This window comes from Festucalex cinctus, chromosome 15 (genome assembly GCF_051991245.1).
Source record: "Festucalex cinctus isolate MCC-2025b chromosome 15, RoL_Fcin_1.0, whole genome shotgun sequence".
NCBI lineage: Eukaryota > Metazoa > Chordata > Actinopteri > Syngnathiformes > Syngnathidae > Festucalex > Festucalex cinctus.
In genome coordinates, this window is record NC_135425.1 from 2796857 (window position 1) to 2812500 (window position 15644).

General features: G+C 41.3%; 1 protein-coding gene across 1 annotated transcript in view; it reads left to right on the top strand.

The window, feature by feature from the left end:
- LOC144002077 (SWI/SNF-related matrix-associated actin-dependent regulator of chromatin subfamily B member 1-like) overlaps nucleotides 1-15644 on the top strand; it is a 197591-nt gene that overhangs the window by 100603 nt on the left and 81344 nt on the right. The window contains exon 4 of the mRNA XM_077496932.1: nucleotides 14819-14956. Coding sequence (XP_077353058.1) covers nucleotides 14819-14956 — 138 coding nt within the window. The remainder of the gene's footprint in view (nucleotides 1-14818; nucleotides 14957-15644) is intronic.

Sequence of the window (15644 nt, forward strand, 5' to 3'; positions counted from 1 at the left end):
CAAGATTTTTCCCCCTGTCGTTGGCTCAGGTCTTGACATGGTCCAGGTCAAGTCTTAACTCAGTCAGATGAAACGTGTAGGAGAAGTGGGCAAAAGTCTGCCCCCTGTGAATGTGCAAAAATCGTCAAAAATGGGACATTCAAAAATTCGTAGCTCACTTCCTGTTCATTTTAGCATATGGGTCCAAGAGACTTTTTTGTAGGTCTTGGGCTCCCTCATACACCTAAAAATATTCGTCGTTCTTGCTTAAACGTACAACCGGGGCTGCTTCGTTAAAAACTTCTAGGGGGCGCTATTGAGTCATTTTTGTAAAAATAGCACAATCAACAATAAAATATTGCTCATTTTACCAGGCCAGATGTGTGTGCCAAGTTTCATGAGTTTCTGTGCATGTTTAGACCCTCAAAACTGGCGTTGTTTTCTTGGTGAACAGCGCTGAGCCACACCCACAACAATTCGCGAAAACTCACAAACTTCGTGTTGTGACATCATGAAGGTCGAAACCCTCATCTGAGCAAATATGAGGTAGGTCCAGTTAACGTGTTTGGAGAAAAACGTAGAAGAAAATTCGTAAGAAAAAAAATTGCCACTAGGTGGCGCTATCAGTTAGATGAAATATAAGTCAGTAGATGTCTTTAGGGCTGGACTCTCATCAAATGTGTGAAATTTTGAGAAGATAGGATCATCTCGGTCAAGATAATGCAGCTTTTATTTTCAAGAAAAATCTTCAGACTTTGCGTCACCGTAGCGGCCACGCCCTTTGGCGAAAAGTTACAATATTCGGTGTGGGGCATGATCAACATCTTAAGGCTTTTCTGACCAATTTTCAAATGGATCCCTTCAACAAGCTCAGCACAGTAGCTAAAAACGTAAAGTATGACATTTATTGTAACCACTAGGTGGCGCTATATGTATAACTTAATTTTATCATATAGATGTTTTCAGGCCGTGACTATTACGTTGCCTGAGAAGTTTGAGATTTTTTGGAGCTTGTACATGGGAGTTATTCAGCATTTGCTCTTTCTGGACAAATGAAATTTTAAAGGCAATATTTGATGCCCCGCCCCCGTCATATAGTATTTCGAAAAGGCAAGACTTTTTGCCCAGCTGTTCTCTTAGGTCTTGAGATGATAAATACCAAGTTTGAAGTCAATGGGATGAAAAATGTTTGCATAGGGGGAAAAAGCATGACCACAGTGAATGTGCCAAAATAGGCCAAAATTGGACATTAAAAAATTCATAGCTCACTTCCTGTACATTTTAGCTACATGGTCCCAATAGACTTTTTTTGTGCGTCTCAGGGTGCTACACGTGCCTGCCAATTTTCGTTGCTCGAGCTCAAACGTGTCGGGCTTGGTTTTTATTTTTCTACGCTAGGGGGCGCTATAGAGTCGCGTTGTTATAACGACTTCATAATATCAAATTTTTCGCCGGACCTGAGGAGTGTGCAAAGTTCGGTGAGTTTTCGTGAATATTTAGGTACCCAAAATCGCGATTGTTTGCGGAGAATAAAGAAGAAGAAGAAGAAGAAGAAGAAGAATAATAATAATAATAATAATAATAATAACTAGAGCTGCGAGCAGCTATAAAGGGCCCTCGCAGCCCAGGCCACGTTGGAGTCCTTGCACGTTGGGGTACTTGCACGTTAGTGTACTGGCACGTTGGGGTACTGGCATATTGGAAGCAAAATTTCTTTGAAAATGGCATAATAAACGTTTACATGTAGAATATTTTTTTTGCCAGTGTGTGTCAAGCTCAACGGGTTTTGGGGATTGTTAAGACCTGCAAAAATCTGCGTCCTTTTTTATTTTTAGGCAATGAGTTGCCCTGATTGGTATTTTTTGTAAAAGTGTATATATACATCATCGCTCGTTGTACTCATTGCACAATGTTGCTTTTATTGTCCAAAGGGGCAATCAAAAATGAATAAAACAAAATGGAAACGTACATACGTTTGGATCGGTGTGAAGCCAGTGAACAATTTGAGTGGTGGAAACTAAAAGAATATTCATAAATGACTTAGTCATCACACTTAGAATGAGTTTACATTTTTTGTACAAAATACCGTATGTGGGTTTTTTTTTTTATATAAGCCTCAAGGGCTAGGTGGCGCTGTATTTATAACTGAATGTTGTCATAGAGATACCTTCAGGCCTTGATTATAAGCATACATGTCAAGTGTGGGATTTTTTTTGGAGCATGTACCGTGGAGTTATTAAGCATATCCTTCATTCACGATATTGCTTTTAATGTCCATAGAGGCTATCAAAAATAAATAAAAATATATATATGTTTGGATAAGTTTGATGCCAGTGAACATTTTGAGTGGTGGAAACTAAAAGAATATTCATAAATGACTTCGTTATCACACTTAGAATGAGTTTACATTTTTTGTACAAAATACCGTATGTGGGGTATTTTTTTTTCATGCCTCAAGGGCTAGGTGGCGCTGCATATATAACTGAATGTTGTCATAGAGATAACTTCAGGCCTTGACGATAAACATACATGTCAAGTTTGGGATTTTTTGGAGCATGTACCGGGGAGTTATCAAGCATATCCTTTTTCATTGCGAAACACAAATTTTGATGCCCCGCCCTCATCATATAGTATTTCGAAAAGTCACAATTTTTCCCCCTGTCGTTGGCTCAGGTCTTGACATGGTCCAGGCCAAGTCTTAACTCAGTCGGATGAAACGTGTAGGAGAGGTGGGCAAAAGTCTGCCCCCTGTGAATGTGCAAAAATCGTCAAAAATGGGACATTCAAAAATTCGTAGCTCACTTCCTGTTCATTTTAGCATATGGGTACAAGAGACTTTTTTTGTAGGTCTTGGGCTCCCTCATACACCTGAAAATATTCGTCGTTCTTGCTTAAACGTACAACCGGGGCTGCTTCGTTAAAAATTTCGAGGGGGCGCTATTGAGTCATTTTTGTAAAAATAGCACAATCAACAATAAAATATTGCTCATTTTACCAGGCCAGATGTGTGTGCCAAGTTTCAGGAGTTTCTGTGCATGTTTAGACCCTCAAAACTGGCGTTGTTTTCTTGGCGAACAGCGCTGAGCCACGCCCACAGCAATTCGTGAAAACTCACAAACTTCGTGTTGTGACATCATGAAGGCCGAAACCCTCATCTGAGCAAATATGAGGTATGTCCAGTTAACGTGTTTGGAGAAAAACGTAGAAGAAAATTCGTAAGAAAAAAAATTGCCACTAGGTGGCGCTATCAGTTAGATGAAATGTAAGTTAGTAGATGTCTTTAGAGCTGGACTCTCATCAAATGTGTGAAATTTTGAGAAGATAGGATCATCTCGGTCAAGTTAATGCAGCTTTTATTGTCACGAAAAATCTTCAGACTTTGCGTCACCGTAGCGGCCACGCCCTTTGGCGAAAAGTTACAATATTCGGTGTGGGGCATCATCAACATCTTAAGGCTTTTCTGACCAATTTTCAACTGGATCCCTTCAACGAGCTCAGCACAGTAGCTAAAAACGTAAAGTGTGACATTTATTGTAACCACTAGGTGGCGCTATATGTATAACTGAATTTTGTCATATAGATGTTTTCAGGCCGTGACTATTACGTTGCCTGAGAAGTTTGAGATTTTTTGGAGCTTGTACATGGGAGTTATTCAGCATTTGCTCTTTCTGGACAAATGAAATTTTAAAGGCAATATTTGATGCCCCGCCCCCGTCATATAGTATTTCGAAAAGGCAAGACTTTTTGCCCAGCTGTTCTCTTAGGTCTTGAGATGATAAATACCAAGTTTGAAGTCAATGGGATGAAAAATGTTTGCATAGGGGGAAAAAGCATGACCACAGTGAATGTGCCAAAATAGGCCAAAATTGGACATTAAAAAATTCATAGCTCACTTCCTGTACATTTTAGCTACATGGTCCCAATAGACTTTTTTTGTGCGTCTCAGGGTGCTACACGTGCCTGCCAATTTTCGTTGCTCTAGCTCAAACGTGCCGGGCTTGGTTTTTATTTTTCTATGCTAGGGGGCGCTATAGAGTCGCGTTGTTATAACGACTTCATAATATCAAATTTTTCGCCGGACCTGAGGAGTGTGCAAAGTTCGGTGAGTTTTCGTGAATATTTAGGTACCCAAAATCGCGATTGTTTGCGGAGAATAAAGAATAATAATAATAATAATAATAATAATAATAATAATAATTTTTACAAAAACAATAGGGACCTCGCAGCGGTCGCTGCTCGGGCCCTAATAATAATTTTTACAAAAACAATAGGGACCTCGCAGCGGTCGCTGCTCGGGCCCTAATAATAATTCTTACAAAAACAAGAGGGACCTCGCAGCGGTCGCTGCTCGGGCCCTAATAATAATAATAATAATTTTTACAAAAACAATAGGGACCTCGCAGCGGTCGCTGCTCGGGCCCTAATAATAATCATAATTTTTACAAAAACAATAGGGACCTCGCAGCGGTCGCTGCTCGGGCCCTAATTCCTTGAAAAACAATAGGGCCTCGCAGCGGCACCGCCGCCGCCGCTGCTCAGGCCCTAATGACAAATGACATCAAAAGTAGTGAATGTGAAATAATTATTAGTAAGAATGATTACTATTAAATATTGTTGGTTTCGAACCCAGGTTCGCCATGCGGCAGGCGACTAAAGCCTGGTTCACACGGCAGGAGAATTGGCCCGATTTTAGCCCCGAATTTCCCCTCCCGACAATCGTAAGGACACGCCAAGACGCAAGCGATAATCTTTACAGATAATCCTGCCGTGTGTATTGTCACCACACACGGCGCCTCCCGATATCACCGCTTGGAAGGACCCCCTACTTGAAATCGGGCATATCCAACATGTTGGATTTTTTGGCCCGATTTCGCTCCGTGCAGCAGATTGACAGTGACGTGCAGCCAATCAGAAAGCGAGCCAGCGAGGAAGCCAGTGGGGAATCCAAAATCAAAACAGTCATAACGCAGCAGAAAGTCCGTGCTCGCGCTATTACACTCTTTTTAGTTTTTTAAATTATTTGTAAAGATATTTTTATTTTTTTTTATACACGCACACACATTCTCAACTCAACTTTATTTATAAAGCGCTTTAGAACAGGCGTTGCTGTACACAAAGTGCTGTACATAAACATCAGTTTTGCAGTAAACAAGAACAAAGCAAACATTTTGAGAGTGCGAATACAGTTTTTGTTTTGTTTTTTTGTTTTTTTTATAAGTAAATACATTTTACATCAGTCAATAAATAAGAAGTAGCGAATAAAGAGATAAATAAAATAAATACATAAATAAGTAGACTAAACATCAAACTCATACACACCACAAAACACCAAAAGCCAAAGAATACAGATGTGTTTTAAGACGTCGTTTAAAAGAGGATAACGAGGGAGACTACCTAATTTTTAGTGGTAGGTCGTTCCAAAGGGAGGGACCGGCAACACCAAAGGCTCGATCTCCTCTAAGCCTACGCTTAGCCCTCGGTACCTCCAATTGTGTCTGATCTGCTGACCTGAGGCACCGGGCAGGTGTGTAGGGGTGCAAGAGCTCGGCGAGATAAGGTGGGGCAAGACCATTGAGAGATTTGAAAACAAATAGAAGAATCTTAAAATGGATTCTAAATTTCACAGGCAGCCAGTATTCTCCACAAATAAACGTGGTCGCCGGGTGGGACGCCAGCCCGCGCCGCCAGCACCGAGCCGAGGGCAAGCGATGTTTCGCCCATTTACACTCCTTTAAACAACACCTTTTCTATTTATGCCGCTTTTTCGGCTGAAAACCACGATCGACTCATGTTGACGACTCGGAAGCCACGTTTAATCTCGAGAGGTTTTGCGAGACTTCCCGTCACATTCTTGAATGAACTCGGCTCGTGTGGAGTGTGCTGATTGTGCAGTGTGGCCGCACACCACGCACGGTACGTTCAAAACTGGAACACCCGTGATTTTTTCTCTTCATGTGTGGTGTCTGTCAAAGATTGGAAATCGGCCGACAATTTTAAAATTTTGCCGTGTGAACCAGGCTTAAGCTAACCACAGACCTAACTTGTCTGGTTCGAAAAGCATGGCTTATAGTGCATCTATATTTAAAAGTGACATCTGATGCTGAAAGTAACACTTAATGTGGTCACATGTGTTCAGTCATTTCAATGAAATTAGAGAATACATTTCATGATATGATGTTTAGTTAGGGTACATGTATATCCCTAAGCATACTGGCCCTGGATATATTTGCAATGTACAGTGTTGGCATATTTGTATTTAAAAGTGTCATCTGATGCTGAAAAGCATCAAAGCTGATTGGGGACACACGCGTTTAATAATTTCAGTATAACGCATTTCCTTTTTTTTTTTTTTTTTTTAAGAGCTCAGAATTGTTCATTCGGTAGTCTTACCGATTCAACGTCTTATCATCATTGCTCTTTTTTTTTTTTTTTTTTTTTGTTTTTGTGTGTGTGTGTGCGTGCGTGCGTGCGTGCGTGCGTGCGCGTGCGTGCTTGCGCGTGCGTGCTTGCGTGTGCGTGCAAATACGTATAAATTTATACTCATTAATTCACCTAAAGCCTTATAAATATCCCATTACCCTTCGCCTTAACCAGGTACTTCAGAATCTTGCCAGAGTCGTGAAGTTTAAATGGTCAGGAGACCAGAGAAAAGGTCAGAAAAAAATAGAGAAAAGAAAGATAAATCAAAGTGAAATCCAGCACCGACCAAACACTTCCTGGCTTCCCCATGATTACAAAATCAAAGTCTTACGCCAACCCCGGAAGCCTCTAAATTCCAGCAAATTTAGCGAGATCTCAAGAGACCAGAGGAAAAACTAAAGAGAGGAAGGAGGGAAGGATCGATAAGGCAGAGTGAGATCCATAGAAGCCAGTACATCCAATCCATCAAAGTGAAATCCAGCACCAACAAACCCCTCCTGCGTGGTTACAAAACCAGAGTCTTATGCCAACCCCAGAAGCCTCAAACTTCCAATAAATTGAGATCTCAAGTGACCAGAGGAAAAACTAAAGAGAGGAAGGAGGGAAGGATAGATAGAGCAAAGTGAGAACCACAGACACCAGCACCAACTGATTCAAGGGACTGTGGGAGGGAGAGGCTACTTCTGTTGAGTTTCAGTAGATGCTGGTGCGACGGATCTGGCATACATAAGGACCACCACCAAAGAAAGAAAGCCGATAACCGCGGTCCAGCAAAGCGAGCACCGCCCCCCCCCGAAATCCCCAGGCCGCGGCAGCACCAAGGCCACCCCCAAGCCACCCGAGCGGACACCGGTCGGCGAGCCGACCCAGACGCCCGGAACACCCCCGAGCCCAAGGCCGCAGAACGAGGCGCAGCGGGCCCCCACAGCGCCCCACCGGTCCCCAGCCCCCACCCACCCATACCTCCACCCCCCCAAACAAGCCCCCCCCCCCCCCCCCGACGACCGCCAACACCCGGCGGGTGTAGGTGGCACGCCCGTCCCCCAGCACCCCCGTCCCCCAGCACCCCCGACCCCCACCCGCCCCCCACCCCACCCATCTGGCACCACAATAGGACCGGCCTCCGGAGCCCGCCCGGGGCGCCAGGAGTTCTACCGGAGTGGGGCAGGCCTCAAACCCCCGCCCGGCCCCCGGAGCCCGACGCCCGGGAGCCCCAGGCCCAGGGAGAGGGAGGGGGAGGGGGCGGGGGGCCGACAGGGAAGGGGGGGGGGGAAGCGGGGGGAAGACGACAAGAAGGCGAAAGGGCGGCTGCAGGGCAGGAGGGGGGGGGGGGGGAGGGAGGGCGACAAGGGAAAAGGGACTGGGAGGCAGAGGAGGATGGGCGGGAGGAGGCGAGGAGGGAGAGGCGACGGGGGGGAGGAAGGGGGAGGGGAGAGGGAGCCACGGGGCACACCAGAGGCCCACCCGCCCCGAACCGCGCCGCCGGGCACGGAGCAGCGGACCGCGCCGGGACGGCGCCGCCCCGGGCACCAGGGAAAGCACCCCAACACCGCACCCCACAGGGGGCCCAGGGAGCGGCCAAGACAACAACCGCTACCGAGCAGACAACGGGGGGGGGGCAGAACCACCCCCGCCCGACCACGGGGGACGGCGTCGAGAAAATTGACTAATTAGCATGCAGTAACACCAAGTGTTGATGCTTAGTGCCCACTAGAAATAACTCTTGAGGAGTTAGTGAGTATAGTGTCGTATAGTGTGGTGTGCTCGAGCCCACTAGCAGCAACTAGGTTCCTGACTATATAAAAATAAAAACAATCAGATACAAAATACCAAATACAGAAGCAGCGAAAACAGAAGTTGTAACGATGTGGTGGCTCTCGTTAACAGGCAGAATCTTGGCAGGATTAAGTTGCCAAATTAAGATTAAAATATTCTATGTACATAGACCATATTTGTTTAAATCTTGATACTTGATTTTTATTTAAGGCAGAGATTTTTTCCATTGAGATATAATTTATTAGTAAGTTTAACCAGTGGTCGATATTTAGAGATTGTTTATTTTTCCAATTGACAAGGATTATTTTTTTAGCAATAGTAAGGGCTATAAATATAGATTGGGATTGTTTACATGGTAGCTCAGTTATTGTTAAGTCACCTAGTAAACACAATCTTGGAGATAAAGGAAGCCTACAGTTTAATATATCAGCGAGCTTTTCCAAGATTTTAGTCCAGAAATGCAGCACTGGAGTACATGACCATAAAGCATGAAGATAAGTATCGGCAGTGTTTTGTGAGCACTGGAGACAAATGTTGGAGTCAGAGAGTCCCATTTTTTTCATCATATATTGTGTAATATATGTTCTATGAAGTATCTTATATTGGATAAGTTGCAAATTTGTCTGTTTGGTCATTTTAAATACATTTTCACAGATTTGGGTCCAAAAGTCTGGTTCCGGAACTATAGACAAGTCTTTTTCCCATTTTAAAGTCGGTAAATACGTTTTATTTGTGTATAAAAATAACTTATATATTTTTGATATTTTCTTTATTGTTGTTGGAGAAAGCTTTATAATATCTTTAGCTAAGACAGGCAGTTGGAGCGTATCCTGAAGTGTTGGGATTTGTTTCTTAACCATATTTTTAACTTGCAGATAATGTAAGAAATTTCCATTTTTTATTTCATATTTCTGGACCAAGTTTGTATACGATATAAACTTATTATCTGAGAAAAGATGATGAAGGTGTGTAATTCCTTTCTGCTCCCATAAGCTTAAATGGAACGACTGATTATTAAGTTGAAAGTCGGGGTTATGCCAAATGGGAGAGAGCCCACAGGGCGCCAATTGGGAGTTTGTAATTTCTAATGCCTTCCACCAGGCAGTCAGGGTGGCGGCTATCATTGGGTTTTTAAAACAATTATGTCGTTTTATTGATTTTGTAATAAAGAGTAAATCTAACAGTCTAAGATTATTACAATCCTTCTGCTCCAATTCCAACCAACAGTTAGTATCTCTGTTGGGTTGTGTCCATAGCACAAGATATTGTAGTTGATTAGCTATATAATAGTACATAAAGTTTGGTGCCTCTAAACCTCCTTTAGATTTACTTTCCTGAAGAGTAGATAGACTAATTTTAGCTTCTTTTTTTTTTTATTCCAATAGAATTTTATGATAGCAGAGTCCAGCGATTGGAACCAGTTAGACGTAGGTTTAAATGGAATCATTGAAAATAAATAATTAATCTTTGGTAAAACTTTCATTTTTATAGTAGCTATCCGTCCTATTAAAGAGATCGGAAGATTATTCCAGCGCTCCAGATCACTACGGATACTGTCCAATAATGGTAAAAAATTTAAAGAAGTTAATTCAGTTAACTTTGGTGAAATTTTAACACCTAAGTATTTTAAATTACCTGTAGGAAAGGAGTAGTGTGGATCCTGACTTGTAGGATTCCATGAATTTTCTGTGATAGGTAATAATGTTGATTTTGTCCAGTTAATAGAGTAATCTGATAAGTGAGAGAATTTAGTTATTAAGTTAAATGCTTCCCCTAGCGAGATAGCAGGTTCTTCTAAATAGAGTAGTATATCATCGGCATATAGATTAATTTTATGTTCTATTGTCCCGGAGTGGATTCCTTGGATCCGTCTATCCTGACGTATAGCTAATGCAAGCGGCTCAATAAATATAGCAAATAATAAAGGAGACATTGGGCACCCTTGTCTTGTTCCCCTTTGTAGAGTAAAACTCTGTGATGTAATCCCATTGGTAGTAACTGTAGCTTTAGGAGAATCATATAATATTGAGACCCATTGAATGAATGACTCCCCGAAGCCGAATTTATTTAAGACAGCAAAGAGGAAGGACCAGTTAACTTTATCGAAGGCTTTTTCTGCATCCAGCGAAATAACAACTGCCTTTTTATCATACCGCTGTGACATACTAATCAAGTTAAAGAGCCTCCTAATATTATTAGTAGAATGACGACCTTTAATAAAACCTGTTTGATCGCTATGAATAATTGTCGAGATTACTGTCTCTAGTCGAGATGCCAAGGCCTTAGCGATAATTTTAATATCGGTATTAATTAGTGATATCGGTCGGTAACTTGACGGGAGGGTGGGGTCTTTTTCTGGCTTTAATAAAAGTTTAATTGCTGCTATATTCATATCTTGACGTATATCACCCTTACTTTTAATTTCAGTTACTACTCTTAGAAATAATGGAGCAAACATTAACCAGAAATGTTTAAAAAATATAGCCGGATAGCCGTCTGGACCAGGTGCTCTGCCATTAGGCATACTGTCTAAAGCACGATACAACTCATCTATAGTAAGCGGGGCATCTAGAATATCTTTATGTTCAATAGATAACTGAGGTATATTTAAGCTATTTAGGAATACCTCAATATGTTCAGGGTTAGGTCTATTAATTTCTGAGTATAGATTTCGATAATAGTTATAAAAAATATGGTAATTTCTTTTGGTGATTGTGTGCATTCACCATTTATATCTTTAATAGCTGCTATAAGAGATTTTTCCCGATTCCGTTGAAGTTGATTTGCCAGGAATTTACCTGATTTATTATTATGTTCAAAATGATTATATCTCAACTGTTGTATTATAAACTCTGTCTTTTTAGATAACATGTTATCTAACTGTATTTTTATATTCTGTAGTTCTATCCATATTTGATTATTTTGGTTTAATGCATATTCATCCGTTAGTTGTTTAATTTTATCTTCCAGGTATTTTTCTAATTTTTGATCCTGTTTCTTTTTCTAAGTTGAATATGATATAATTTTCCCTCTAATTACCGCTTTTCCTGCTTCCCAGAGAAGAGATGGAGATATATTTGGAGAGTCATTTATTTCCAAAAAATCTGTCCACTCCCTTCTAATAATTTTATCAAACTCTACGTCTTTCAGTAATGAGATGTTAAAACGCCATATCGGGGGAAGTTTAAAGGTAGAGTCAATTTGTAGAGTGAGAGAGACTGGTGCATGATCACTTATAATTATAGAATGTATTTTTATAGCAGTTTTATCAACAATAGAGTTATTTGTAAGGAAAAAATCAATTCTTGAGAATGATCGGTGCACCGCAGAGAAGAAAGTAAATTCCTTCTTAGTTGGGTTTTGAAGTCTCCAGCCGTCGCTGAGGCCAAAATCCTCCATATATTCATCTATTACTTTAGCGGATCGTAATCGCCTTGTATATATCTTATTATTAGAACGATCTATTAACGACCGTGTTAAAATCACCTTCAATAATAATAGTAGAATTTGTTGCTAAATCGAGTAACCGAGAGAAAAATTCATGGAAAAAATCCGGGTCATCATTATTTGGGGCATATAAATTACCAATTGTATATACTTTATTAAATATAGTTACCTGGATAATAATATATCGGCCCTCTAAATCTGTTACTATATTATTTAGAGTAAAGAATAAATTCTTATGTATAAGTATAGAGACACCTCTTTGTCTACTATTATAGGAGGCAGAGTAAACTTGACTAAAATTTTTATCTTTAAATAATTTTTCTTCTGATTTTTGTAAGTGGGTTTCTTGTAGGAGACAAATATCTGCCTTAAATTTTGAGAGATGGTCTAAAATTTTTATTCTTTTTGCCTGGGAGCGAGCGCCACACACATTCCAGGAGACCAGAACTAATTTCTGCATACGAGAAATATAGACTCAGTCTTATGTATACATCTATATAAGCTGCTTATTAATATTAACATATTGTAGGATAGCAAAAGAGTAATTAGGCAATTTATATAATTTATATAAAGAGAGAGATAGCAAGTAGATAAGTATAATAGTGAAGAAACGAGGGGGGAAGTGAGTGTGAAGGAAATCTGTGGGGGATTCAACATAACAATACACCAGTAAATAGTGACCTAAGCGAGATTATTATTTTTATTATTATTATTATTTTTATTTTTTTAAGAATATATTTTTATATTATTATTATCATTATTATCATTATTATAGCCTATACATGATATAAATTCATATTCTCAGTTTCGTAACCCATTATCCATACATATACATACACATATACATACATATACATATATATACATATATACACATATACATACACATACATATACATACGTCAAATAATCACACAATACTCGGCTCTACCAATTATCAGTTAGAACAGCCAAGGGGTCGAGGTTGGGTTTCGGAATAGCTGGCCGTCGATATATAATTTATCAACGACCATCGAAGTCCGTTTACCCTCCTGTCTATTTTGTTTCATTATAGGAAACAGTACTTTTCGCCGCTCGTTTATCTCTCTAGGGAATTGATCATTCATCCCGAAAGATGTCCCTTTGAGCTCCCGTCCTTTACTTTTTACCAATTCTATATGTTTAAAATGTTCGAACTTAGCAATAATAGGACGGGGCTTATTGCCCTTACGAGCTCCAAGCCGGTGTACACGGTGAAAAGAGATATTATTTACCGTCTCCTGAGGGATCTTTAGCGATAATGTCATAAAAATTTTTATCTCGCCCTCTGGATTATCTGGGGTATTTTCGGATATACCTGAAAATATTAGATTTTCCCGCATACTACGGGATTGAACATCTAAGACCGTTTCCTTTAGCATTTTATATTGTATAGTATAGTATAGTATAGTATAGTATAGTATAACGCATTTCCTGATATGAAAGTCAGTAGGTATACTTTTATGTCCCTTAGCATAATTGCCGCAGATACATTTGCAATGTACAGTTGGACGTGGGATTTGAACCTGCGAACTCCTGGTTACTGTACAACGCACTCTTCCAACTGCACCACTGATCAGTAATAGAAGAGTAATGATGGTCAGTTCTATGTATGGAAGTGGCTGTGGAAAGTGGGACTAAAAAAAATTCAGTGTCACTCCCATTGAAAATGAATGAGGAAAAGTTGATCTTTAACATTAAGTTGTGCGAGTACTGTAAGTAACGTGGAATCAGACAATAAATACCCCGGAATGCGTAAATCTTTTCAGCAAGTTGAAATTTGAACAGTGTAAATCGGAAGTATTATGTGGGAGTAGTTTGACATAAAAAAAAAAGTGTGGAGAATAAAATGTGAATAAAATGTGCCTGAAATAATAATAAAGAATCTCAATAACATCATTGTGGGTATGATACACGGATATGGAAGTGGAGTGCAACTTTCAGTTTCCAGAACACACTTTTTTTTTTTTTTTTTTATACATTTTTGGCACAGTGATACCAGAAAATTAACAGTTTGAAAGGGATTTATGTCCATGCGTTGTAAGTTAACTGTAATTTGGTAAGAGGAAAGAAACAGAATACATTTTGTTTCAGAATATTTATTTTCCCAGTGAATCGTGATGATGGAAACATGCCCATTATTCTGATGTCATGAACACAAGTGAAGGCGGCCTGACACTTGCACGACTTTTAAGAACAATTCTGTTGTGGCAAGTCGTGTCATTTTGGGGCACGAACTGGGAGGTTACCACACTGTTCACGCATAGTTCACGACGTGTTCACGAATGCATGACCATTCGTGTCCACATTGACACGAACTGACACGACGAGTTCGCGCAATTCGGACGGTGTCGTGCCGACTTGGGCACGCCATATAAAAAGGGGGCCTCCCCAACCCAGTTGCGTACCCGTCGGCTGTCGGGTTCTGAGGTGGCCGCCGCTGGCAGCAGCAAGGGGGGGCAGTGTCCCCGAGCCGGCCGCGGCCCCGGGCCGGGACCAAAGTTGAGTGGACGTGGGGAAGCAGGGGAGAGCAAACCGAGTCGGCCGGCCCGTGGCCGGTTGGTCGGAGGTCCCGCAAGCGTCCGACCCTCCGCGGCCGCGCGCCCTCGGCCTCTCGTTCGAAGGCGCCTCCGACTGTACGGGTTCGCTCGCCCTCTCTCTCCGGTAATGATCCTTCCGCAGGTTCACCTACGGAAACCTTGTTAAACTTCCTTTAGTATAGTCAAGTTTGATCGTTTTCTCGGCGCACCGCAGGCGCCGGGGAGGGCCCATCCGAGGCGCACTGCCACGCACTGGCTCGCATCCTTCCCGCATCGTCCCGACGAGTTCACGAACAGTTTGCGCATAGTTCACGACCCGGTCGCGAAATTTTGTCGTGGCAAAAATTTGAAATATTTCAAAATTTTTGCCCCGACATGGCACGCAGTCACGACGGGTTTACGCACACTTCACGCCACTCTATGACTAGTTCAGAAAACTGGTACGACTCGAGTCGTGCCAATTTGTGCCACAATATCGTGCAAGTGTCAAGGCGCCTTGAAACATACATGCATGAAAAAAAAGGGCACACGCAAACTCACAAAAAAAATGTTCCATTCAAATTTCAAAAATGGCATACTGAAAATATGCACAAAAACTGAGAAACTTCAGAAGCTTAACACTTCTTTTCCTGTCTAAGAGAGCAGAAAGCTAAAAGAAGCAACCAATGGGTCCCAACACTGCCCAACAGTTCCCACCATTTAGATGCAGTGCCTTGTTCAACTACCATCAACCGCAACCGAATGAGTAGGGACAAGAAGAGGACCTTCCCACTGTGGTATGAAGAAGCAAACACCCATCCATGACATAAATAGGCATTGTTTGTTTAACTGTTCTGCCCGTTTCCCCAATGTATGTTTTATTGCATGACTTGCATTGTATTTCATGTAGAACTTTCTTTTTCTGTTTATTTCAACTTTAGTGTGTATCAGTACCAGGAATGGTGCAGTTACCGATACCAGGTATAAGTATTGGGACGATTCCAGACAAATTTCCTGGAATTGGTTCTGGCGACATACATCGATACTGGTATCGGCCCATACTCTTGTGGCCATTTTTCAGTCAGGAACTATGAGAAAGACTGGGGGGAATTAACGTTTTATTCCGTCTAGTCCGTTTCCTGTGTCTCCTTATGATGTACCACTTGTTCATTTCTAGGGCCCGACCGATTAATCGGCCGCCGATTATAATCGGACGATTATTGGCCTTCAAACATCGGCCAAAAAAATCGGCCAATTGAGCCAAACGGCCGACTGTTTCCCTCCTAAAACTTTATCGAAGAAAACTGAAGTTTCCGACGTTGTGAGAGTGCCCTGAATGCACCATTTTACTTTTGTAGGATTAGCAACTAGCAAGTGTGTGGCGTATGTTATTCTGGTTATTCTGTTGTCCCTTGAAGCTGTTTAATGACACCGCAGTTGGAGTTAACTGTAAAACTAACAACACAACTTAAAGAATTACATCCG